This window comes from Rhineura floridana, chromosome 15 (assembly GCF_030035675.1).
Source record: "Rhineura floridana isolate rRhiFlo1 chromosome 15, rRhiFlo1.hap2, whole genome shotgun sequence".
Classification (NCBI taxonomy): Eukaryota; Metazoa; Chordata; class Lepidosauria; order Squamata; family Rhineuridae; genus Rhineura; species Rhineura floridana.
This window is the reverse complement of record NC_084494.1, coordinates 8,070,021-8,096,294: the sequence shown is the minus strand read 5'-3', so window position 1 is coordinate 8,096,294 and position 26,274 is coordinate 8,070,021. Positions and strand designations below refer to the sequence as shown.

General features: G+C 45.0%; 1 protein-coding gene across 1 annotated transcript in view; it reads right to left on the bottom strand.

The window, feature by feature from the left end:
- Positions 1-16,193, bottom strand: part of RIMS3 (regulating synaptic membrane exocytosis 3) — a 35,810-nt gene extending 19,617 nt beyond the window's left edge. The window contains exon 1 of the mRNA XM_061597010.1: positions 15,947-16,193. Within this exon, the coding sequence (XP_061452994.1) occupies positions 15,947-16,166 (220 nt within the window). The 5' untranslated portion in view covers positions 16,167-16,193. The remainder of the gene's footprint in view (positions 1-15,946) is intronic.
- Between the last annotated feature and the right edge of the window lie 10,081 nt (positions 16,194-26,274).

Below are 26,274 nucleotides of genomic sequence, written 5' to 3'. Positions count from 1 at the left end.
ATTTAGGTATCATCAGCAAAGTTGGCTACTTCACTGTTCAGGGGTGAACTCTACATTGCTTATGAACAAGTTAGAAAGCATAGGTCCCAATACGGATCTTTAGAGGACTCCACTTTCTACATCCCTCTATCGAGCAAATTGTCCATTTATTCCTACTGTCTGCTTCCTGTTACTTAACCAGTTCCTGATCCACAAGAGGACCTCTCTTCTTATTCCATGACTGTTAAGCTTGGTGAGGGACCTTGTCGAAAGCTTTTTGAAGGTTCAGGTCTGCTATGTCATGTGGACCTATCTATATGCTTGTTGATGCTCTCAAAGAACTCTAAGAGGTGTGTGGGCTTCTCATAGGTAGCTGGTTGGAGACTGTGAGAACAGGATGTTGGACTAGATGTGCCTAAGTTTGACCTGATCCAGTGGCAAGGCTCCTCTTCTGCTCTTATGAGTCTGGGCCCTTAGAGGCAGCTGCTCTGAAGGTGACCAGTCAGTCACTGTTTCCTTTTAACACCATACCTTTGATAAAAGTGATAACTAGTTTGATCCCACAGTATCAGCACCAGCCCTTCCCAGCTCTGTAGCCAGCCCCTTCCATCTCTCATCGCAGCTTATAACTCTCAGGAATCAGGGTGTCATGAGAAATTAAACAGGGGTGCTTGGATAGAGGGAGACTCCCCCCCACACTCAATTTCTCCCAGAAGAATTAGAGAGAGCAGCACAGGCCACCTCACGCAGGCTACGCACCTTGATTCTGCTTGCAAACACATGCCAGCCTGTCCTGGTCCCCAAGGGGGAAGTGCTTCCCTTGGGGGGCCAGGATGGGGGCGGAGGTGGCTGTGCTCTTCCTTCCCATGCACATCTTTGAAAACTGAAGGAGAAACTTGCAGTCGGTTGACTCTGTGGCATCTTCTGCCTGGGATCATGGGTGTTGAGTGCAGCTCCCATCATCTCCAACAGACGCCCTCCTGCAGCCCCTAGAGTGGCTTCAAAGTTTGGCTGAGCCACTCAAGAGGGCCTCCTTCACTCTCAAGATGAGCAGGCTTGCCCATCTCTTGGCGCCCACAGTGGCTGCAGTTGCCACAGTTCTGGCACCAGAGCAGCAGCCCTCATCCTCAGTGGGGAAGAGAGGGCTTGCAAAGGAACAGACTGCCTTGTACTAGCAGAGACCGTTGGTCCATCTAGCTCAGTACTTTCTACACTGACTGGCACCAGGAAGTCTCCAGGAGTTCCTAGGAATGTGCTAGAACTCTGCCCAACTCGGATTTAGTGTCGAATTTCCCATTAATTCTCTTATTTGCTATTGTTGCAGATTTTGATATAATTTTCTGCAGCTAGTTTTGGAAACTGATTTTTTCTTTTACAAAAAACTGCGTCTAAAATATTGATACTAATATTGATATTTATATCAATATTTCCTTCAATGTGTTGATATTTCCTTTCAAAAAACTGATGTTTCCTTTCAAACTATCAATATTTTTTCCACTGGGGGAGGGAAACGGATTGATAAAGAGCGGCTTGCAGACAAAGAACGAACTCAAATCGATATCAGCCTGTTAGGTCGATGGATTGCAGTCAAACCAGCACCAGCCAATGGATGCCATTCCTAGCCCTACCTGCAGTCGCCAGGGATTGAACTTGGGACCTTCTGCACATGCGCTGTGCCCCTGAGCTGTGGCCAGGGCTTGCGGGGACAGCGAAGGGAAGGCCTCTGGGGCTGGTTGTGGCAAAACCTGCATTCCAGAATGGGCCCACGCCTACAATGATCAGGGTCAAAATCCATTCAAAGAAACCCCAAATTAGCTAATCTTAGGTGATTCAGTTCAGAAGTTTGCGCAGGAAAACTTTCCCAGCCCTATATAAGCCACTTGTTTGGGCGAGAGAGATGTTGCTCCTTTCCACTCCACAGCAGCCTCCTCCTGGTTGAGCTCCTGTTCCCACTTGCAATGTTTTGGGGCTCAACGGCAACTTGCTGCGGCCGTCTGCAGATTGCGCTATAAAACCTCACGCAGACAAGCCTCCTGCCAGGCCTCTGGAGAATCCAGAATAAAAGGGCTATTTTTAAATGCTTCCACCTCCAAACGGAGGCCCTGACAGCACCCTCGGTGTGCTTCGAAGCCAATCAAGGAGGGGGGTGAGCCCATCTTCCCCCTTCTGGATCTTTGCAGCAGAACTACATACAGCTGTGAGGGATGAGTTTGTCCCCAACCTGGTGCCCTTCAGATGTTTGGGACTAAGCATAGGGACATAGAAAGCTGCCTTATACTGAGTCAGACCATTGGTCCATCTAGCTCAGTATTGACTACACTGACTGGCAACAGCTCTCCAGAGTCTCTCCCAGCCCTGCCTGGAGATGCCAGAAATTCAACCTGGGACCTTCTGCATGCAAAGCAGGTGCTCTACCACTGAGCCATGTCCGTTCCCCTAAAACTCCCATTAAGCCCTCCCAACAGCACAGCTAGAAAGGTGGTCTGGATTAGGAGGGGGGAACCTCAACCCTGGGGACCAAATGCAACCCTCCGGGCTTCTCTGCCTGGCCTTCAGGACTCTCCCCCAGGCCATACCCTTCACTGCCCATGTTGAGTGTTTTTGCCTGGCGAGGATATGGTTATGCTTGTTGTTTGCCTGGACGGAGAGATGTGTGTGTGTAAACCTCTGACTTTTGTGTGGCTGGAATGGAGCTTTCAGTGCAAATATGTTTCTCTGACCATTTTTGTCTGACCCTGCCCAAGACGTGCATGGAGCCCCTGGGAAGTGGCCTATGGGGGAATACAGACCTCAGGCGGTGAAGGGTTCAATGTCCCTGTCCTAGACGAGAAGTATTTCTTTATTTGGACAATTTCTATACCACTTCTTTTTAAGCAAAACTCTAAGGGAGAGGGCCTTCTCGGTGGTGGCTCCCAAATTATGGAATGATCTCCTTGACGAGGTGCACCTGGTCCCAACATTGTTATCTTTTCAGCACCAGGTCAAGACTTTCGTCTTCTCCCAGGCATTTTAGCAAGTGTTTTTAAATTGTTTTAAATTTTTAAATTGTGTTTTACATTGTTTTTAAAAGATGTGTTTTAAATTTGTATATTTGTTTTAATGTTTTTAGTTACTGTAAACTGCCCAAAGAGCTTCAGTATATAAATACAATAAGTGGTTTACAACATAGGTTAAAACATCTTAACCAACCAGCAAATTTAAAAAATGCCAAAAAATTTCTACAGTCTGTAAAAACTCAATTAAGAACCAACCAGAACATCCTCTTTCATATAAAAATAAACATTGCACATAAAAATCAACTACAAAAAGGCAAGGAAGTTTCATATTAAACATATTAAACACAGTGCCCGACTGAAGAAATATCCTCTGGACATCAGGAAATAAAATTAATAAAAATCAATTAAAATATAAAGTCATCCTATTTAAACAACATGAGAGATGATTAAATGGACAGCAGATGATTCAGTTCCACTCAGTGCTGACTTCCTACAATGCAAAGGGCTTCTTCACCAACTTTTGAACTAGCTCCTTATGCTGTACATTTGACAGCAGTTTGACCTGTTTTCCAAGCCTCCTTTAAAGGCACAAGAGCAAGATAGGCTGACTTTTCCGTGGCCAGCCGGCAATCCTAGAGAAAAAAAACCCACTCTGGCTGCATGTGCCTATTTCTCCCTCTACTTCCACCTGTAGCAGCCAGTAGGAGTTCGTCTTTGGCCTACTGCAGGAAAGGATGGAGGGCCGATGAAAGGGTGATGCAGAGAACAGGCAGCTTCTGTTCTGTCAGGCTACCAGGTCCAATCTAAGGTCTGGCTACTGGCATACAAAGCCCTCAATGGCTTTGGGAACCAAGAGGCCCTCCCCAAATATCAACCATCTTGGGGTGTACAAGAGACAGGGGAGGCCCTGTTGGTGGTGGTGCCTCAGGACAGCTGCCCAGTTGACACTGACCTGTGACAGGGCCTTCTTGGTGATGGCTCCCCATTTGTGGAATGCCCTCCCTAGTGTGGTGCATCTGTCTCCCTCATAATTGACTTTCAGGTTCAAATTAAAAGCATTCCTTTTGGCCCAGGCATTGATGGCTGAAAGAGACTGTTCCTGGCAACTTTGACATAATCAGTTGTGAGGGTATATGTGTCTGTTTTACATGTTTTTAGTTGCTCTCAGTGGAGGCTGCTCCATTAGGGCAAATGGGCTCCTACCCCACCAATTGTATTGTAATTGTATTTGTTTTTGGCTACTGTAAACCGCCCACAGGGCTTCGGCTATGGGACAGTATACAAGTATAATAGATAAATAAACAAATAAATTTCAGTCCACTGTTAGCCATCCCACACCTGCCCACCTTCTTGTTTACATCTAGTCCAAGGGGTGGTCATGGCTGTCAGCTTCCTCCCCTCGGGGCCGGCGCCAGGTGTGACTGGGCCCTTGGGCACCAGTCTGTCCCAGGGCTCCAGCACTGTGCAGCCCAACACCCTCTCCCAATACAGGTGGTGTGGGTCTTAAATAGGCCTATCCGACCCACCTATCATCTCGCATCAGTGCGCATGCTGCATGAGCTGCGTGCGCATGGCTGTCATCAACCAAGATGGCAGCAGGGGTATCAACCCCTTAGGGACGCCACCACCACCATCTTGGGTGATGGCAGGCCTGTGCGTGCAGCATGCAGGGAGTGCGCACTGACACACGAACGCAACAGGTGAGTGGGGGGAGCGGTCTTATTGAAGCCCATGCTGCGTGTATGGGGCAGGTGTGTGCCTGGAGCTCCCACTCTGAGATTCCAGCAGCACTGGGCATGACATGACACTGACGGGGATCACGGAGCAGAACACCACCCTCCCACCCTAAGGAGGGGCCCTTCAAGGCCCGTTGGCCAGGGCCCAACCTGTCTGCCTGCTGGCTCCGGTCCTGTTCCTCCTTAGTTTCAGTTGGCCCTATAGAATTCAGCAGGGAGGTGGATGGGAATAAAACTACGAGTTGGCTCTGTCTGTCATCAGCTCCAGCTCCACCTCCTCTTGGCTTCCCTGCCTTCTTCCCTACCAGACCCAATGGGCACCAGCCCCTACTGGACATTCCTAATGTTTTTAGAGGTTCTTGATGGCTTTTAAACATGCTTTTATTTTATTTTTAATTGCACTGTTTTACCACTTTGATGTTTGCCTCCATGGGCTCCTTTGGAAAGAAGGGCAGGAGAGAAATGTAATGTAATAAAAACAAGCAAGCAAACCAACAAAGCAAAGGGAGATGTGGTTTCCTTAGAGCCTGCTTGGATGCCTCATTGTCTGATGGAGGGGCTGTTCACATGATTGCCTCATGCCACGGCACGTGTGATTCAAAAGTCAGGCAATGTCGACTTACGACCATGCTGCCACAGACCGAGGGCAGGGGACAGGCATGCAAGTTGGCCTGCCGGGCAGCAAAGCGAAGCTTGATTTCTCTTAAAGTTACAGGAGAACAGCCTTCTTTAAAAAGTGGCACCCCTACAGAGGGAATCAGGCAGATTTTAAAAACATAAGTAAAAGAAGTTGTGACAACACTGAGCAACACCATCCAGGCACCTTTTGGCTCCTAATTTCTTTCCTAATCAGCACTTCACAGGTGCCTTGGCATCTCATTCACAGAGTGGTCATGACAACTCTTCCTCTTCTTGTCTACCCGCTCCCCCCTCCCTCCCTCCCTCCCTTCCTTCCTTCCTTCCTCCCTTCCTTCCTTCGAGAGTGAGCTTATGCTCTGTCTTTCAGTTATTAAAACTAATTTGTGCTAGCTTCCATCAGCAGGCTGGTCCTCTGGGACAGTCTGGTAGAAATCATGCAGCTAGGCCCTTACATGATCCCAAGAAGGCAAGGACCTGGAAGAAAGGACAGAGTGCACCCATGGATGGGCTTAGGATGAGCACGTGTCTTACATTACAGAGTACAGTGCTCTATTTGCAAGCCTCCTCAGTTTAAAAATAAAGAACCAGAGAGAAGGGGCCTTGAAGGTTCAGAGGAGGGCAACAAGGATGATCAGGGGACTGGAAACAAAGCCCTATGAGGAGAGACTGAAAGAACTGGGCATGTTTAGCCTGGAGAAGAGAAGACTGAGGGGACAGATGATAGCACTCTTCAAGTACATGAAAGGTTGTCACACAGAGGAGGGCCACAATCTCTTCTCGATCGTCCCAGAGTGCAGGACACGGAATAATGGGCTCAAGTTGCAGGAAGCCAGATTTCAATTGGACATCAGGAAAAACTTCCTAACTGTTAAAGCCATACGACAGTGGAACCAATGACCTAGAGAGGTAGTGGGCTCTCCGACACTGGAGGCATTCAAGAAGCAGCTGGACAGCCATCTGTCAGGAATGCTTTGATTTGGATTCCTGCATTGAGCAGGGGGTTGGACTTGATGGCCTTATAGACCCCTTCCAACTCTACTATTCTATGATTCTATGAAGGTGTCCATCAACTGTCAGCACATGGCCAACAGACTGAGCAGACACACATGCCACTTGGTAATGGTCTTCCCCGCTATGGCCAGGTGTGTTGTATTTCCATTAAAATTATTTCTAAATGTGTATATATACATATAAAGGAGCACATGGAAATTTTATGCAGATCTGTGGTCCTCTTTTTTGATTATCCATGTATGGATCTATAATAATGGTTCACGCACAGTGATGCATGCCCCAAATGAGGGAGAGTTTAGAGAGGCCTTCACAGATGGGCTTCATGTCCGCTGGAAGAGAGACTGTGAGCGATTCCAGCCACCTTTGTAATAATCTGCTTATGACTGAAATTGACACATTCCACAGGGACTGTGGGGGGCTAGAGACAAGTATACAAAATGGCAGCAGTAGTCCCAACATATTTATATTATTTATTTTCTTATATTTATACCCTGACTTTCTCTCATTGTAGAACCCAAGGCAGCATACATGTGATTCCCAGGTTGTCTCCCATCCAGGCAGTGACCAGATCCAGAGCTGCTTAGCTTCAGCAAGGTGGTAACCTCTTGTGCCTTCAGACCACACTAGGGTTGCCAGGTTCGTGGCCTGAGACTGATCCTGTATCTTTAGGAGAAGAGAAAGTCAGCCAAGTGCAGGTGTTCTTGCAACACTGTAATGGGAAAAACCACAAGGTGGAATTCTTCCTGCACAACTTTTAAAGATACAGAAGACCTCTTAGTTGCCAGGCCCGGCCTCAAAGAGGTCTTCTGTATCTTTCAAAGTTGTGCAGGGGGAAGGGAGAATTCCACCTTGTGGCTTTTCCCATTACAATGTTGCAAGAACACCTGCACTTGGCTGATTTTCTCTTCTCCTAAAGATACAGGATCAGTCTCAGGCCATGGACCTGGCAAGCCTAGACCACACCCAGGGACTCACCTTAATTATTTTTATAGAAAGGCAGGATAGGAAGGCTAGAAATAAATAGGTAAGCTAGCTGCCCAGCTAAATATGTCTTGTATGTCAACCAGCCTTCTCCAACCAGATGTTTTGGACTAGAATTCCCTCAACCCCTGACCATTGGCCATGCTGGCTCAGGTTGATGGAGAACTGTAGCCCCAAACATTTGGAGGGCTCCAGGTTGGGGAAGGCTGGTGTCAACTTCTACATCACTCAAGATACATCTCAGTGTGGCTTTAATCAAGGAGCAGCACAACTTGCCCATTAAGCAACACCTGTTGTTCCCTATCAAATGCTTAACTTTCTTAAAACCTGGTGAAGGGTGTTACTTGGCAGAATCAAATGGCACAGCTGTAGCATTAATAATAAACATTTGTAAATCCCTGCAAGAGAACATCCTAGAGCCCTGCTTGCTCTTCATTCCCAGACAATTTGGCTCAGAGTCATCCAAGAGGCATTTCTGGGGGAAATTAAACTAGACCATTGCAGGGCATAAGTCAACTGATTTAAAGGTCAGGAGAGAATCTGCTGGAGTACACCACCCGCTCACATACAGCACCACCACACCACTGCAAACGGCGTTGTGGGAGGAAGCAGCAGAACGTGAAGGCCGGCTGCTTTCTTTCTTCTGAAGTGTAAGGCTGTCCCAGGGAGGGAGATGAGACACACCTATGGCCTGATCTGACATGGCAGTTCCTCTGGCCCTGTTGTCTGTGACTCATCCCAACAGAGCACGGCCTGACTACCAGCTGCCCATGAAATTCCCCTGAGCTGCTTGCCAGCTGGAGGAATGCCAGAGGAGGGGCACATGAGCTTATCTGTGTGGGCAGAGCCATCCCCAAGAATGCTGGCATAGCAAGTCTCCCTAGATGAGGGATGGGAAAGCTGTGGCCCTCCAGATGCTGCTGTACTACAACTACCATCATCCCTGATCACTAGCCATGCTGGCTGGGGCTGATGAGAGATGGAGTCCAATTCCCAGAGCAGTTTAACAGTCAATTCCTCTTCCAGGGAACTCTAGGAATCATAGAATCACGGAATAGTAGTGTTGGAAGGGGCCTATAATGCCATCGAGTCCAACCCGCTGCTCAATGCAGGAATCCAAATCAAAGCATTCCCGACAGATGGCTGTCCAGCTGCCTCTTGAATGCCTCCAGTGTCGGAGAGCCCACTACCTCTCTAGGTCATTGGTTCCATTGTCGTATGGCTCTAACAGCTAGAAAGGACTGGAAAGTGGCAAATGTAACACCAATATTCAAAAAGGGATCCAGAGGGGATCCCGGAAATGACAGGCCAGTTAGCTTAACTTATTATTAAAGCTAGATTAACTAAGCACATAGAAGAACAAGCTTTGCTGAAGCAGAGCCAGCATGGCTTCTGCAAAGGAAAGTCCTGTCTCAGTAACCTATTAGAATTCTTTGAGAGTGTCAACAAGCATATAGATAGAGGTGATCCAGTGGACATAGTGTACTTAGACTTTCAAAAAGCGTTTGACAAGGTACCTCACCAAAGACTTCTGAGGAAGCTTAGCAGTCATGGAATAAGAGGAGAGGTCCTCCTGTGGATAAGGAACTGGTTAAGAAGCAGAAAGCAGAGAGTAGGAATAAATGGACAGTTCTCCCAATGGAGGCTGTAGAAAGTGGAGTCCCTCAAGGATCGGTATTGGGACCTGTACTTTTCAACTTGTTCATTAATGACCTAGAATTAGGAGTGAGCAGTGAAGTGGCCAAGTTTGCTGACGACACTAAATTGTTCAGGGTTGTTAAAACAAAAAGGGATTGCGAAGAGCCCCAAAAAGACCTCTCCAAACTGAGTGAATGGGCGGGAAAACAGCAAATGCAATTCAACATAAACAAGTGTAAAATTATGCATATTGGAGCAAAAAATCTTAATTTCACATATATGCTCATGGGGTCTGAACTGGCGGTGACTGACCAGGAGAGAGACCTCGGGGTTGTAGTGGACAGCACGATGAAAATGTCAACCCAGTGTGCGGCAGCTGTGAAAAAGGCAAATTCCATGCTAGGGATAACTAGGAAAGGTATTGAAAATAAAACAGCCGATATCATAATGCCGTTGTATAAATCTATGGTGTGGCCGCATTTGGAATACTGTGTACAGTTCTGGTCGCCTCATCTCAAAAAGGATATTATAGAGTTGGAAAAGGTTCAGAAGAGGGCAACCAGAATGATCAAGGGGATGGAGCGACTCCCTTACGAGGAAAGGTTGCAGCATTTGGGGCTTTTTAGTTTAGAGAAAAGGCGGGTCAGAGGAGACATGATAGAAGTGTAAAATTATGCATGGCATTGAGAAAGTGGATAGAGAAAAGTTCTTCTCCCTCTCTCATAATACTAGAACTCGTGGACATTCAAAGAAGCTGAATGTTGGAAGATTCAGGACAGACAAAAGGAAGTACTTCTTTACTCAGCGCATAGTTAAACTATGGAATTTGCTCCCACAAGATGCAGTAATGGCCACCAGCTTGGATGGCTTTAAAAGAAGATTAGACAGATTCATGGAGGACAGGGCTATCAATGGCTACTAGCCATGATGGCTGTGCTCTGTCACCCTAGTCAGAGGCAGCATGCTTCTGAAAACCAGTTGCCGGAAGCCTCAGGAGGGGAGAGTGTTCTTGCATTTGGGTCCTACTTGCGGGCTTCCCCCAGGCACCTGGTTGGCCACTGTGAGAACAGGATGCTGGACTAGATGGGCCACTGGCCTGATCCAGCAGGCTTTTCTTATGTTCTTCTGTTTTTCCTGATGTCCAGTCGAAATCATAGCTCTGTGAGTGGAATAAGGGTCCTCTAACAACTCTTGAGAGCCAGTGTGGCACAGTGGTTAGACCGTTGGACTACGACCTGGGAGACCAGGGTTCGAATCCCCACACAGCCATGAATCTCACTGGATGACCTTGGGCCAGTCACTGCCTCTCAGCCTCAGAGGAAGGCAATGGTTAACCCCTTCTGAACATCGCTTACCATGAAAACCCTCTTCATAGGGTTGCCATAAGTCGGAATCAACTTGAGGGCAGTCCCATTTACATTTAACGACTCTCGGCACCCTTACCCAACTACAGTTCGCAGGATTCTCTGGGGGAAGCCATGATTGTTTAAAGTGGAATGATACTGCTTTAAATGGTGCAGAAGGGCCAAAGTCCAGTCTTCCTGTAGTCACAGAACTGGAACCTAAACCACACATCCCTGTACAGGCATTTGCTTGGCCACAATGAAAACAGGATGCTGAGCAAAATGGGTCTTTGGCACCTAGTCATCAGGACTCCAGCAGGGCTCTTAAGTTCTTATGATACATCTAGTCCAGCATCCTGTTCTCATCATGGCCAAGTAGAAGCCTGCACAGAGCTACAATTCCCAGAGTTCCTTAAACCACTCTGGGAATTGTGGCTCTGTGAGGGGAAAAGAGGTCTCCTAACAGCTCTCAGCACCCTTACCAAACTACAGCTTCCAGGATTCTTTGGGGGAAGCCATGACTATTTAAAGTGGCACGATACTGCGTTAAAAGTATTCCGCAGTTGGGGCCTTAGTATTGTAATGATGCATCCCATTTAGAGTTGAAAGTGCTCAAAGTCTTTTCTTGTATAGTATAAAATAATTGTAATTATGCCGAAAACAGCCCAAATTCATGTATACATAACTTTTTGAGTGTTCAAAGTGGTGTATATGTCTTATCTTCATAATCCTTACAGTAGCCCTCTGAGGTTTGTCATCATTATAACCCCCAAGTTGCAGATAAGGGGCTGGAGATGAGAAAGAATGACTGCCCTGAGGCTGCCAAATGAGTTTGGTGTTAGAAGTCTCCTACTTTCAAGGTTCTAGTCTTGGTGTACAAAGCCGTATACAGCTTGGGACCAGGATACCTGAAAGACCGCCTTACCCCTTATATACCCAGTCCATCACTGCTGTGCCGGTGAGGGCATCCTACAGATACCATCTTATCAGGGGGTCCGTTCTGCACAACATAAGAAGTGGACCTTTAGCATTGTGGCACCTACCCGTGGGAATTCCTACCCCTTAAATATTAGAAAGGTACCATCTCTGTTATCTTTTTGGCGCCTACTGCAGACCTTCTTCTTTCAACAAACCTTTTAAGTAGAGAGCTTATCCCAGTCTGTGGCTGTGTTGGAATTGCTTTTTAAGATGTTTTTAAAGCTTTTTTTTTTTAAAGGTGTTTTTAAAGATGTTTTGTTTTAATATATTTTAAAGTCTGTTTTTAAGATGTTTTAGAATGTTTTTAGTGTTTTTGTTTGCCTCTCTGGGCTCCTACTGGGAAGAAGAGTGAGATATAAATTTAATAAACAAACAAACAAACAAATAAATAATAGAAGTAGAAAATGAATTTAGATCTTGGTTTATGGGAGGCCTATTTCCATGCAGAAACTGCAAGGTTCAGCTCCTGACATCCTCCATCAAAAGGGAACAAGTGATAAGAGAGACTCTCTCCCTGTGACACAAGAGAGCGCTGCTAATCAGAACAGAGCAAACTTCCCCAACCTAGTGCCTTCCAACTATCTTGGATTACAACTCCCATCAGCCCCTCCCAGCATGGGCAATGGCCAGGGATGATGGGAGCTATAGTGCAACAACATCTGGAGGGTACCAGATTAGGGAAGGCTGGAGAAGGCAACACTGAGCTAGATGGAACCAGTGGCCTGAGTTGGCATAAGACAGCTACTTTCTAACAAGTCACAAAAGATAAAAGTCCTGCCACCCCTCCCCATTCTGCTCTGCTTCACCATCAGAACACACAGTGCGGGCCAATCCATAGCAGAGATTATTTAGCCCCATTTGTACTAACACTCACAGCTGTACCTCTGCTGTTCCCTTTTTCTCTTCCTTCATGGCAAATTTTGCCAGAGTTCAGTGCAGGGTAAAGAGAGAAGTAATTGGGCTGGGGAGGAGGGCAGTGAAGGAAATACACTCAGGACTGAACTATTCTGAAAAAGACTTGCCAGTCAACACAGCAAGAGGGGTTCCAGATTCTGCACTAAATCCAGTACACCACGGCTGCATACACCCCCCCATACATTTAAAGCACATGACATCCCTTAAAGATTCCTAGGAACTGTAGCTTACCCTTCACAGAGCTATAATTCCCAGCACCTTTAACAAACTATAGTTCCCAGGATTCTTTGGGGGAAGTTGCATGCTTTAAATTCATGGTGTGTGCACAACCTGTATCTCAGAAGTCACACACCTCCCTCCTTATAAGGATTCAGCACCATGGACAACATAGTGAAGGGTTGCTGATCTGTTCCCTACACTGAACGCAACTGACAAGGGAGAGGAGAGGTGAAGCATAGATGGTTCTAGTTTTCTGTCCAACACTCAAGAGGGTGGAGATTAGAAAGTGCTGTTGTCTTCTCTGGTCCAGTTCCCTGTAGATAGGCACCTACGTCACACAAGCCACACACACCCAATAGCCCATGCTAACTCGGCAGCTTCAGAGTATCGGAGGATTGCAAGCACAATAGGAACTGAATGATATCTCAGTTCTTAGCCCCAGAGACTATGCAGCTGACCTACAGCAGGAGAAGTAAGATGTAATGTATACGGCACTGAGCGTCAAGGGACGCTACTTCAGCACTAAGTTCTGAACCCTTTCTAAGCAGCTGCTAGGATTTTGGCAAAGCCATTAGGTTCATGAGAATACCAGACGGGCCGGAATTCTGTACTCAGAATTCTGCTTTGTCATCTTTATATATTGGCCCTTGCTCCTGACTTCGCTGAACAGGGAGGAATCCAGGTGCATCACAGTGCAGTTCAGTTTCCAATGGATCAGGACAGCAATCTGTTTTGCATCTTTGTAGCATGTGTTTTAATTATAAATAGTCAACCTAAGCATATTGGAAACAGACACTCCTCCAGCAGGCAGAAAATCTGCTACTCGGCTTCCCAAAGAGGGCCACAAGAAACGCGTGCTTCATCATCAACCAACTCTAGGCAGAAACTCTCAGCTCTCTCCGTCTCTTTCTCTCTCTGGCTAAGTACACCCTGTACATTTCAAGCACATTTCAAGTATGTGGCTTCCCCCACAGAATCCTGGGAACTGCAGTCTGTTAAGGGTGCTGGGAATTATAGCTCTGTGAATGGTAAACTACAGTTCCCAGGATACTTTGGGGGAAGCCATGTGCTTTACAGGTGCTTGAAATGTATGTGCCCTCTCTCTCCCCCAATCTCTCCCCTTCTAATTATTTCTGTCACATTCAACAGTAAACGTCTCTGTCTGTCTCCCCCTCCCCCAAGAGCTAGAGAGTATTGCACTCAAACCCTGATGCGTATGACATCTCAAAAGCTGGAGAGACATCCAGCTCCAACCCCAGCATGATCAATGGTCAGGGATGATAGGAATTGTAGTCCAACAACATCTGGAGGGCCAAAGGTTCCCCATGCCTGATGCAAATGGTTTGATAAATAAATGCCTCTGTTACACAATAATCATTTGTGAAAGAGGCCCTGAAGTGTACATTTACACCAGCCTTCCCTAAGCTGGCGCCCTCCAGGTATTTTGGACTACAGCTCCCATCAGCCAGCATGGCTGTAGTCCAAAACAGTTGGAGTGCACCAGGCTGGGGAAGGATGATCTACACAATCAAAGGGGAACCTGGGTTGGGGTCTCCAATTGAACTGGTACTACTTCTTCACGTTCAATAGAATTTGAGAATGGTATTTTAGATTTCCTCGTTACTGAGATACGTTCTCCACCATTTCCACTTATTTATCTTTGTTATTTTTTTTTCTTAGCCTTTCTGAGGATAATTACAGCCCTTTGGATTCATCTCAGATGTGCAAGTCTTTAAAAGCTCCAAATAAACCCCTTCTTTTCAAATCACAGCGGAACCATGAAATGCCAACAAATACCAGAACTGAAATAATGCAAAGGAATGGCCTTGAGAAACTGCCAAGATTATAATGGGCTCTTCCTATTATTATTTTTCAGGCTTTCCCCCAAAAATATCTATTTTAGGCACATAAAAATATCCCGAAGCTGTAATAGTTGACAGGTCCCTTTATTTCTGAAAAACCATTTTCCACACCCCTTCAGCAATTCCTCTTGATGCTTTCTTTTGAAAATTAATGATGCCAAATGCAGGACAGGGCTGCCTGTTCTCTCATGCCTTGCAGCTATTCAAAGCCTAAAACTTCAAAATGCAATTGCACCACAAAAACTATATGCATGCAGTGGCAGAATGCATGAAGATTTCTTTTTTTACAATATGCCTCTCTCTTGAGACATATTCCCCTCTGCTTTGACCACTTGCTAACTGGTGCTGTTCATGATTATATAACACCCCTCCTCCAAGGTGCTCAGCCCTCCCTTTTTATTCTTACAGCAACAACCCTGTAAGTCCAAGATCTTGAATGGCCTGGGATCATCCAGTGAGCTTCAAGGCATAGATTTTGAATACCCTCCTCTCCAGCCCAAGTCTACCCACCCACTGCATCACACTGGCTCTTCCTTCACACCTCTCCCTCAAACCCCATCTCTTCTATTATGGCTTTTTCTATGGCTCCTCAGCGTTCATCCCAACCAAAACAAGTATAAGTATCTGTAATCCATTTGCACATGTGTGTTGCTTGTTACCTTTGTCACTCATAGGAACAGCGGAAGGTGCCATTCACCATCTCAGACTATTGTTCCGTCTAGGCTAGCATTACACTGACTGGCTGTGGCTGTCCAGGTTTCCTGGGATTGAACCTGGGACCTTTTACATGCAAAGCATGTGCTGTGCTCCTGAGCTATGTGGTCTGCCCCCAAAAGATTCCAGTAACTGACAAGAGAGGATAGCACCAAACTCCTTTATTCCTCAGCACATGGGATAAAGGGAAGTGGGCACCTCTACCCTTTTTTAATTAAGCCGTTGCAGGGGAAAGCTGAGGTGGTATTCAACTGGCTACCAATTAGATACCAGGCTAACTTCAAGGTGCTGGTTCTGTTGTATGGAGCTCTGTGGGACTCCCTCCCAAGCTGAGACAGGCACCTTGCTGAACTTCAGGAACTTGACTAGGCCTTCCTTGTTCCAACTGGCATTTTAAGGTATGTTTGGTTTTAACATTTGGTTTTATGATAAAAATTCTACGATTTTACTGCTTCATTTTCTGCTTTTGTGTACACCACTGTTCTAGCAGGCTCTTCTTATGTTCTTATGTACTCCAAACCCTACTGAAATTTCACACCCTTTACCATCTCTCACCCACGCTTTGGACTTCAGGTAGGTATCTGAGACCCTAGAGCAGGAATTAGGAATTTGTGAGCCTCTAGATGTTACCAGACCCTAACTTCCACCATCCCTGATCATTGCGGTCGGTGGGAGTCCATCAACATCTGGACGGTCAGAGGTTCCCCATGGCTGCATCAGACGCATATACTTTTGCCCATGCTTTTTCCAGCTGTCAATGCTTAATATCCACACACATACACACACTGAGGTCTTGGAGCATTACACCCAAAGATCTACAGAGGGAGTGTGCCATAGATCCAGCGTGCCGAACTCTCACAGTTCTATGAAGGCTGATGCCAGCCTCGCTTCCCTGATTTCTCACAACATAACAAAGGACCAGACAGCCTCCTTACCAGGATGGTTGAGCTGCATCGTGCTCTTGCTCCATTGTGACAGCCCCACAATAGCCACCATCTTGGCCCCCAGGCTGGATCGCCGCTTCTTATTGGATGAAAGACTAGCCGAATCTGGGTTGCCTCCGTTATTCTTCTCAACGTTGTACATCTCTCCGCTGATGCTGGAGCTCCGGACCACATTCTTAGCTGAGGAGGAGCTTGTCTCCCCGTTAAGCATGGTCACCTGGGGCAATCTCAGTGGCTCCTTGCCAGGAGGGTGAAGCTGCAATAGAAGACAAAGGAGACATGAGCGACGGAAGGAAGAAGGGACTGTTAAGCTCTTGACCTAAGTGGCAATCAATGTTGTTTTGGTCTCTTTGAACATTTCAATTTCCCTCTTCAAAAGGTTGAGATGAAACCCAAGTCCCATCAAGTTCTCATGGTGGCTGATGGGAAGCCTATAAGCAAAATATGAGCACAATAGCACTCGCCTAAGTTGTGCTTCCCAACAACTGGTATTCAGAGGCATACTGGAGGTAGTACACAGGTATCATAGCTAATAGCAGATTTCAGGACCGTTTCACCCTCCAGATGTTCCTGAGCTACAACTTCTAACATCCTTGGCCATTGTCCATGCTTGCTGGGGCTGATGGGAGTTGTAGTTCAGCAGCACCTGGAGGGCCAAAGGCTCCCCATACCTGCTAATGGCCATTGATATCTAGCCCTTTTTAAAGTTGGTGGCCATCATTACATCTTGTGGCAGCAAATTCCACAGTTCAACTGTGTGCTGTGTGAAGAAGGACTTACTTTTGTCTGTCCTGAATCTTTCCACATTCATCTTCACTGGACAGCCCTGGGTTCTAGTATTATGAGGGGGAGGGAAACACATCCCTTTTCCTTTAACCAGGGGTGTAGTCATCCAGGGTCTTGGGGGAATTTAGACTCCTTACATTTTTAGGAACTCCCAGCAGAGTCCCTATGTCTCCAGTATCCTGTGAGCTAATTGGCATTAAAGGGGACTGTTGGCCACTGAAAAGAGTATTTAACATATTGCCTGCAGATTGGAACCAATCAGTGAAAAATGTGAATCAGCCACTGAGAAGACTCTTCTCAGTAGTAACACACTCCCCTTTCAAGCTGATTAGCTCATAGGGACATCTATTGTTATGGGAGAAGGCATTAACAAGGACAAAGAAGCAGAAAGCAGTAATCAAACCTTTCCAGATTATAATCTTAGAAGGTTGTTTAATATTAGAAGGGGCAAAGCTGTGAGGTGTGGCTGTGACTGTCATGAAGGGACCCTGAACTTCTGAATTTGCCACTATAGTACTGCCCCCAATTCACCTTTTTTCTAAACTAAAAAGCCCCAAATGTTGTAACTTTCCCTTATAAGGGACTGTCTTGTCTTACTTACTGCCTGAACCCTTATATCCCAGCTCGATCACTGAGATCAACTGCAGGGTCTCCATAAGTCGGAATCGATTTGAAGGTAATCCCCCTGGTCAGGCTAGTTTCCTTTGTTAAGCTAGCCTGTGAGCTAATGGACTTGTTGAATGGGAAATCTATATATCCAAAGGGATGTGGCCAAGAGAGATCCTGTGGCTATTGGAACTCTTCAGGGAGAGTTCCTCCTCCCCATTCCCTGGAGGCAAGTAGTGGCTTGTGTTTTTTAGTCTAGTCTGGAGAAGCTGGGAACTAGGAAGATAACACAGAGATGCCTGCTTTCTCCACCATGGTTTTGGGTGCTTCCCTATAAGCCTGAAGAAAAAGCAAGATCTATTGAACTGTTAATGCTGTGAACCATCTTAATGCTGTGAGCCCCTCCATTGTGAATATGTGCAAATAAACCATATCTCAGAAAGACACCACAGTCTCTGCTGACCTTCTTTCCAAGGAAACCAAACTCTGCATAAGTGCAGGAGCCCCTGGAAGTCTTGCACAGCTCAGAGATTGGGGTGGTGCACAACAATATGTTCACCGGTCCTAAACTAGGCTCTACAAAGGTGGGAGTGCCTCAAGCAGCAAAACGCTAGCTGCCATATTGTCTCAAGGCACAGCCCCTTCTTGGCTGGCAGAGTCCAAAAGGGCAGAAATGAATATGATACATCTTGGTATACTTTTCAAAAATACTGTACTGCATCTGGATGCCAAATCCTGGCCATGCTGAGCTTCCTAGTGCATTTTGCTTTTCTGTTTTGTTAGACAAAATTATGGCTTAGAGATGCAAAAAAACCTCACTGCTTGCTAAAGGCTCCATCTGTGTGTACTGCTTGGCGCTGTCATAATTCAAGGACACATGCCATGAACTAGACACAATTAAAGCTAATCTACACCACGCTGGAGTCTAATGTTCAAGCCGGTGGTAAGCGCCACTGAGGCAGGGCAGGCAACAACAGTCAGCAAAGCTTCAGGGCAGAGGTGGCTGGTGCCCATCGAAACTGGCAGGGTGGAAAGGAGGGAGGCCCATGGTAGATGGAGCCAGAGCCAATGACAGGCAGAGCCAGCTCAGTCTAGTTTTGTCCTTATCCTCCTTCCTGCTGAGTTCCACTGAGACTGAGGAGAAGGAAGCTGATGGGCCGTTCTGCCCCCAGGAGTACTTGTACGTAAGGAGGCAGGTAGGCAGGGGTAGGCTGAGGTTAGTGGGGCGGTGCCCCATTTGCCCTAATGGACCAGCTTCCATTGCTTCAGCGAGGAGTTTTGATTATAGCTCAAGGTTTCTCAGGAACTTATTTACAGGCAAAACATATAATAAAAGTGTAGATGTCCTGGCTGGAGTGGGATCAAGCCTGCCTAGACCTCTTGCTTTGTGCCCTGGAAACTGTTCCCCTAAAACCAGAAGGGTCAGGGCTGGTTGTAGCTGTATTAGGGCCATAGTGCAGTGGTAGAGTATGTGCTTTGCATGCAGAACATTGCAGGTTCAATCCCTGGCAGCTCCAGGTAGGGCTAGGAAAGACTCCTGCCTGAAACTCTGGATGGCTGCTTCCAGTCAGTGTAGACAACACTGAATTAGATGGACCAGTGGTCTGACTAGTGTAAGGCAGCTTCCTGTGTTCCTGGTCACTTACAGACATGGGAAAGCTCAGAAGTGCTGTCATCTCCTGTGTTCGTGGGCATTGAAAACAGGCTCCAGGTTTAATTCGTGGTTCAAAGGACTCTCTGAAGAACCTTCATTGGTGTATCTGGGTAGAACATCTCTCTCCTTGGGAAACCAACAGGCTTCAGTGCCTACACTAATGGATTTCAAGACACCTCTTATGGATTCTGACCTGTGGTCTTTAGCTTTTAAAAGGAGAGTTGCTGGGTCACATTTACTGATCTCACATAGTCCTTCTTCTGAACCCCCATTTGTGCAGAAGCTGGTTGTTGCTACTCAAGCCACATGACAAGATAGTTCTTTGCACAACATACAATGAAATCCTGGAATTTCACACCACTGGATGTGGGAATGGCCACCTGGCTGGCCTCTGTTAGAAACAAGATATTTGGATTAGATCAGCCTTCTCCAACCTGAAGGTTTGGACTATGACTCCCATCAATCCCAGGCAGCACAGCTGATGGGAGATAGCCATCTGGTGAGCACCTGGCTGGGGAGTGCTGGATTAGATTGACAGCATCCTGGCCCTCTACTAGCAAGGCTGGGAATGATTTATCTCAAAACCAGCCTTCATCAACTTGGTTCCCTACAGATGTTTCAGATTACAACTCTCTTCGGCCCCACCAGCACAGATATGCTGGCTGGAGATGATGGGAGTTGTAGTCCAGAACATCTGGAGGGCACCAGTTTCAGGAAGGCTGAATTTGATGAGCCTTCATGCCATTCCTTGTCTTCCAGTTTCAGAAGCCAAACTTTAAGAAGGACCACAAGTAAGGTGGCCCAGTATCTAATCACAGAATCTGCATTTTCCATATTTGCTTGGTGGCCTCAAGATCCATACATGTTCTGTTTGTGGTTGGATTATTGTGAAAACCTGACTATCAAGCATCCATACATGTGGGCTTTTTTTTTTTTTGCTTTAGCATTGGTCACTCCCCTAAGTCCACCCCTTTTCAGTGATTGGTCCATAATGGTCGTTTGTTTTTCGTGCACTTTTTTGGAAGAGTGCAGAAACGTGGGTTTTTTTTAAAAAAAATCCATGCATGTGCAGGTTTGTGGATGTGCTACTGGGTGGGAAGGAGACAGGGGGCTTGGCATATGATGGAGAAACGTCCATGGACTGCCTATTGCAGGAATGTCCACGGCATTGCATCCAAGCGTATGGACGTTAATGTGATTGATTATCCGTTTAAGAAAGCATATCAGGGTTTTGGTGGTATTTCTAATGGGGATTTGTGAACGCGAAAATCCGTACTAGCTTGACACATCATAAGGATGACAGTGAATTAATGAGGACACAAGGCTATAACATTGCAGATTATACAGTCATACGGATGGGTCCTTAGGAGACAAAGACATGGCCACTATCATACTTCCCAACGACATTGGGGTTACTGGAATGTGGTCTATGGGGGGCTGCCTGTGAAGAGCATTTGGAAGTTTAAATTGGTCCAGAATGCAGTGATTAATGAGATCTGGTCGTCCAAAGTATATTAAAGCTTTGTTTTGGTGAAACTTCTCACAATCTCACACACAGCTCGTTTTGTTCTCTGGTTGCTGTTGTTTCAGGTTGCTTGGGGGGCCATTTATGTTTTTGTACTTCTTGTAGGTTTTATGGCTGGATTTTGTAGCAGCAGCAATAAACGTAATTGTTTCGCCATAAACAAACATATACAAAAATATCGAGACAACATCTTCAAAATTGACTGCACTTGTATCATACATAGATAGGGATAGACAAATCTGCCATTTTCAGTCTCTTGTTTTTGCAGTCTTCAGTTCTCCGCATTTGCACACCAGTTTGCATTTTTTTTTTTTTAAAAAGTTCTTGTGAAAATTCATCACATCATTTTAGTGTGAATTTCTCCACTCTCTGGAACTCCCTCCCATATGACCTTCGACATGCTCCTTCCCTAGAGGTATTCCGCAAGGCCCTGAAGACGTGGCTTTTCCAACAGGCCTTTGAGGTCCTTGGGAAGGGTAAATCTTTATGATTTTACCATCTATCATATGCTGCTAATATAAGTGCTTTTATATGTATTGATGACTGTCCAGTATTTTTATCTGCTGTTATTAATATGACTGCATTTGATATCGTTGTATTGTTGTATTTGATATTGTTGTATTGTTGTATTTTATCTCATTTTAATGTATGTCGCCTAGAGTGGCTAATTGCCAGATAGGCGACAAACAAATTAAATATTATTATTATTATTATTATTATTATTATTATTATTATTATTATTATTATTATTATTATTATTATTATTATTATTTATATGCACTTTTCTTTGTCTGCAATTTTGCTTAATGTGCACATTTTCGCCAAGCATTTCCCCTCCAATATAATGGATTTTTTTATGCTATTTACACTAATATATGCATTTTTATGCACATTACTTGGCTGAAGAACTGCATTGCAAAATTTGGAGAAGTGTGAATTTTGAAGGATGGCTGTGCTTTGGTTTGCATATTGCTTCTGAAAGTGGGAATTAGGTAAGTTCGCTTTTAAATATGAACTGAATTTCTCCCTCATCCCTTTACATAGATATCCTCCAGGTAACAAGCAGAGACATGCATATCAAAATCCATTTGGTATTGTTTAGCCAAAACAGCTACACTTCGGTATTCTCAACTGAAAATGCTCCCCACCGTCCACAAATGGTACTAATGCTCTTGATACTTAAAGAAAAAAGGAAGAAAGTCTGTGTGGATTTTCAGTAATAGGGCAACTGATCAAGAATTGTGTTTGAGACTCCCTTTCCATAAACACAACATAAATCATACAGGATATTCTCATTTCTCACACTGAGGATTGCAAAAGGCATTTCTCACAGTCTCAGGCTGCAATCCTGCACAGATTGATGAGGAATAAAACCCATCAAATTCAGTGGGATGCCTCTGAGTAAACACTACATGCACAGGATAGTGCTCTTAATATAAAAGTACATCATTTTCTTACTGAAAATTGAATCAAGTCATCCAAGCATTTCTCATAGCCATGGTCATACCTGATCACTGAACACAAAACTGCTATATCTGCATTTGAAAAGTCCCATTAAAGGATATATCTCTATGTTTCTCTCACTCTCTGGATGTTACCATGTTGGCTGCTATAATAAGTTTCTGAGAAGCTCCTAAGTCTGCATCCTTTTTGTTGCACTTGGCGTGCAAGAGATCTGTTTACCAGAGCTCAGCTGTGATTTTCATATAATTTAAGCAGATATTTCATAATCTGTCTTCTGATGCGCTCCTTCATTTACCACAATAGTTAAACACAGATTGACAGTTCCTTTGTCACTTTCAAGAGTGGGCTCTGTCTCATAAGCAGGCCTCTATTTGTAAGAAGGCCTCGCTCGGGGTCAAGGGAATCATTTTTAGACCACTGCAGTGGAAATGCCTTGCCCAGTCCCTCCTGGGCCAGAGTACCAGGATGCCAAGGAGAGACTGTCAGGGTTGATCTCTGGTGGACTAGTGGAGACAGATCTCCAGCATTCCAAAAGTGACTGATGGTGATCCCCACAGAGACAACTTAAGGGAGGAGTCATGTGCATAATAGGGAGAGGGATTGAGCTCAGTGGGTGGAGCACATGGTCTGCATGCAAACACTCCAAGGTCCCATTTGCAGCTAAGCTTCTCTCCCTTTGAAAGGACAGGTGCGTAGTTTGGGGGTGACCCTGGATCCATCTGTGTCGCTTGAGGCTCAGATATAGGGTTGCCAGGTTCATGGAGGAGGGGCCTGGCAACCAAGAGGTCTTCTGTATCTTTACAAGTTGTGCAGGGGGAAGGGAGAATTCCACCTTGTGGTTTTTCCCATTACCGTGTTGCAAGAACACCTGCACTTGGCTGACTCTTTCTTCTCCTAAAGACACAGGATCAGGCCAGGAACCTGGCAACCCTACTCAGGTAGCCTCGATGGCAAGGAGTGCCTTTTACCAGGCACAGCTGCTACACCAACTATGACCATTCTTGGACAGGGATAGCCTGGCTGTGATGATTCATGCATTGGTAGTCTCCAGGCTTGATTATTTCAACGAATTTTGTGTGGGGCTACCCTTGTGCCTGGTCCGGAAGCTCCAGCTAGTGCAAAATGTTACAGCTGGATTGTTGATGGAGACACCCTCCCAGCAAATGTCTCCTTTTGGCCATCCCAGGAAGATGTAAACTTGCACAGGATCAGCACTCTGTGCAGGGTTGGGTGCCTCCACCAGTGGCTCAGCTTTGCCCCAGTGGGAGGTGGCGCAACTCACTGGTAGAGCACCCGCTTTGCATGCAAAGCTCTTTGGTTCAATCTCCAGTATCTCCAGATAGAAAATGGGAAAGATTCCCTGTCTGGGACCCTGGAGAACCACTGCCAGTCAGTGTAGATCAGCCTTTCCCAACCTTTGGGTCCCCAGATGTTGCTGGACTACAACTCCCATCATCCCCAGCCAGCATGGCCAATAGACAGGAATGATGGAACTTGTAGTCCAGCAACATCTGGGGACCCAACGTTGGGAAACGCTGGTGTAGACAATACTGAACTACATGGATCAAAGATCTGACTCACTACAAGGCAGCTTCCCATGTTCCAAAAAGGCCCAGAGGGATAACTTGCTCGGTCTTGCTTTTCCTTGCCATGAATAATTCAGCCTTCCCATGCAATGGCCACATCCATCATCCAGAGGAAGCTAAATTATTCATTCCATGCCAATTTATAATAACAGAGAAAGGTGGCTGCGCCTTGGAAAATGTTTCCAGGAAAGCCACTGCAGAAGAAAGAAAGAAAGAAAGAAAGAAAGAAAGAAAGAAAGAAAGAAAGAAAGAAAGAAAGAAAGAAAGAAAGAAAGAAAGAAAGAAAGAAAGAAAGAAAGAAAGAAAGAAAGAAAGAAAGAAAGAAAGAAAGTATTAAATACAGGCAAACTGTCTGGATCTCTAGGGATGACATCTCTCACCAGCTTGCCAAGAGGCCAGCTGTGCCAAGGTGGACTTGAACCGCTTTGCACGAGGAAGTTTTTGTACTGCCGTTTTAGCTGACTGGAGCTAATTAGGAGCCAACAAATTGCTGGCATTTTACTCTGTTGTAGCATCCTGTCTAGCATCTTTGTGATTTCAGTGTCATGATTTTAATTATGTTGATCCCTTTCAGGGGTCCTCAATCATTTTGGACCCCGGGGCATATTTGGAAAGCTAAGAATCTATTATGGGCACCACAGTATGCTCATTTCACGGGGGGGAAAACTGGTGATGCTCAGAAAAGAAATCATCCCCCCCAAAACAGGCAAAACATAGACTCCCTATGCAAAAACAAAGACAAAAAAGCAGGCACCACCCAACCAAACACCCTCCCCCTCAAAAAAACCCAAAAGCTTATTTAAAAAGGGGAAAATGCAGGGAATCTTGGCAGATAGTAAAGGGCATTTGGGCACCATGATGCCCATAGGCATCATTTTGAGAACCCCAGATGTATTTTTTTTTTCAATAATTTTTATTCAGATTTTCATAAAACATACAAGACGAAATCATAAAACATTCAAAGACAAAAAACAAAATCAAAAATAGTTAAACAAAAAAAAAAAAAGAAAAAAAAAAAACAAAAATAAAAAATAAAGAGTAAAATATTGACTTCCCATTTGTCAAAGATCAAATCAGTTATAAGTCTATAATATATAACAATCCTGTCTCTTAAGTCATATTATAAAATCACTTTCCTCCAGTAGTTATCTTACTTAATCATCAAATCTCATAAACATTACTTTATTCTTTCCACAAAAAGTCAAAGAGAGGTTTCAATTCTTTAAGAAATATATCTATCAATTTTTTTTTCCAGATAAGCATATCGATTAATCCATCTCATTACTAATTATGATAATCTTATTGTCATAACCATAGTCAAAATAAACATTTCAATTAATCCATCACATCAGAATCTGTTAGGTTCAGTAATTTCAGTAGCCATTGTTCTATTATCCCTATTAGTTCCACTTTCCATCTTCCATCTTCAGTAGTCTTGTTAAGTCCAGTAATTTCAGTATCCAATCTTCCATTATCAGTATTCCATAATAATCTTGCTGTCAAAGCCATAGTCATATAGTAAGAGTCTGATGGGAATTACCTCTATCCCAAATATTTTCTTGCCATCCATTCTGAATAGGTTGCTGAAATACTGCTGTAAAATCATATCTCTGTTCTTTTTTTCAAAATACACTGGGTCATCTCTTGAAAGTTTTTCCATTGTCACATGGCTGCAGTTAATTCCATAGATTTTCTCTATATTGGGCTCCATCACATCATTCCAGTCCAGAAGATTATCCATGCCATTGATAACTTTATCTCTAGAATCTTCATTAATTTCTTCAGAGATAACATTGAGTTCCAAACAATAGATTTTATTTCTAAAGTCCATAGACTCCAAATCTTGTTCCTGTTCCACGTTTGTTCCAATCTCCGGGATCTCCTCTCTCACAGGGACCCCTGTTCCAGTCTCCAGGGTCTCCTCTCTCACAGGGACCCCTGTTCCAGTCTCCAGGGTCTCCTCTCTCACAAGGACCCCTATGTCTTTAATCTCCTGTGTCTCCAAACAATAGATTTTGTTTCTAAAGTCCATAGACTCCAAATCTTTTTCCTGTTCCACGTTTGTTCCAATCTCCGGGGTCTCCTCTCTCACAGGGACCCCTTCCAGGGTCACCTCTCTCACAGGGACCCCTATATCTTTAATCTCCTGCTTCATTTTACTCAATTCAATTTTCAGCTCCTTACAACCCTGTCGCAGGTTTTGTTTCGTTATCTCAATCTCATCCATTATTTTCTGAAACATAGTTATTTCCAGATTCTCAGCCACTTTCTTAATTGCCATTTTAAAAGAAAAATATAGGAAAACCACTTCTTATTTCAGCAACAATTGGGTTAATACTCCAAACTTGGTGACATCACAGTATAAACAGAGCAGACAGCCTTATCTCTCCATGCTTAAGTAAACAAAATGCAGTTCCCAGGATCGAAACAATTAATGGCGGTCGTCAGGAAACAGATTCGTCAAAATAAAATAGACCAAAAAGAGAGTAGTCTCAGACAATATAATATTCTTCAAAATAAAAATCTGGAATAGAAATCCCTCTTCTGTGTATATCTTTAGAATGCAAATCCAGGACAGCTTTTTGCAACAAAAACAGAGATAAGCTATTAATTAGTGAGTAGCAGAGAGAAGTTATAGCTCCCCAGTGAGATGTCAAAAACCGATCAATCTGGCAAATCTCTTTTAAACAGCAACAAT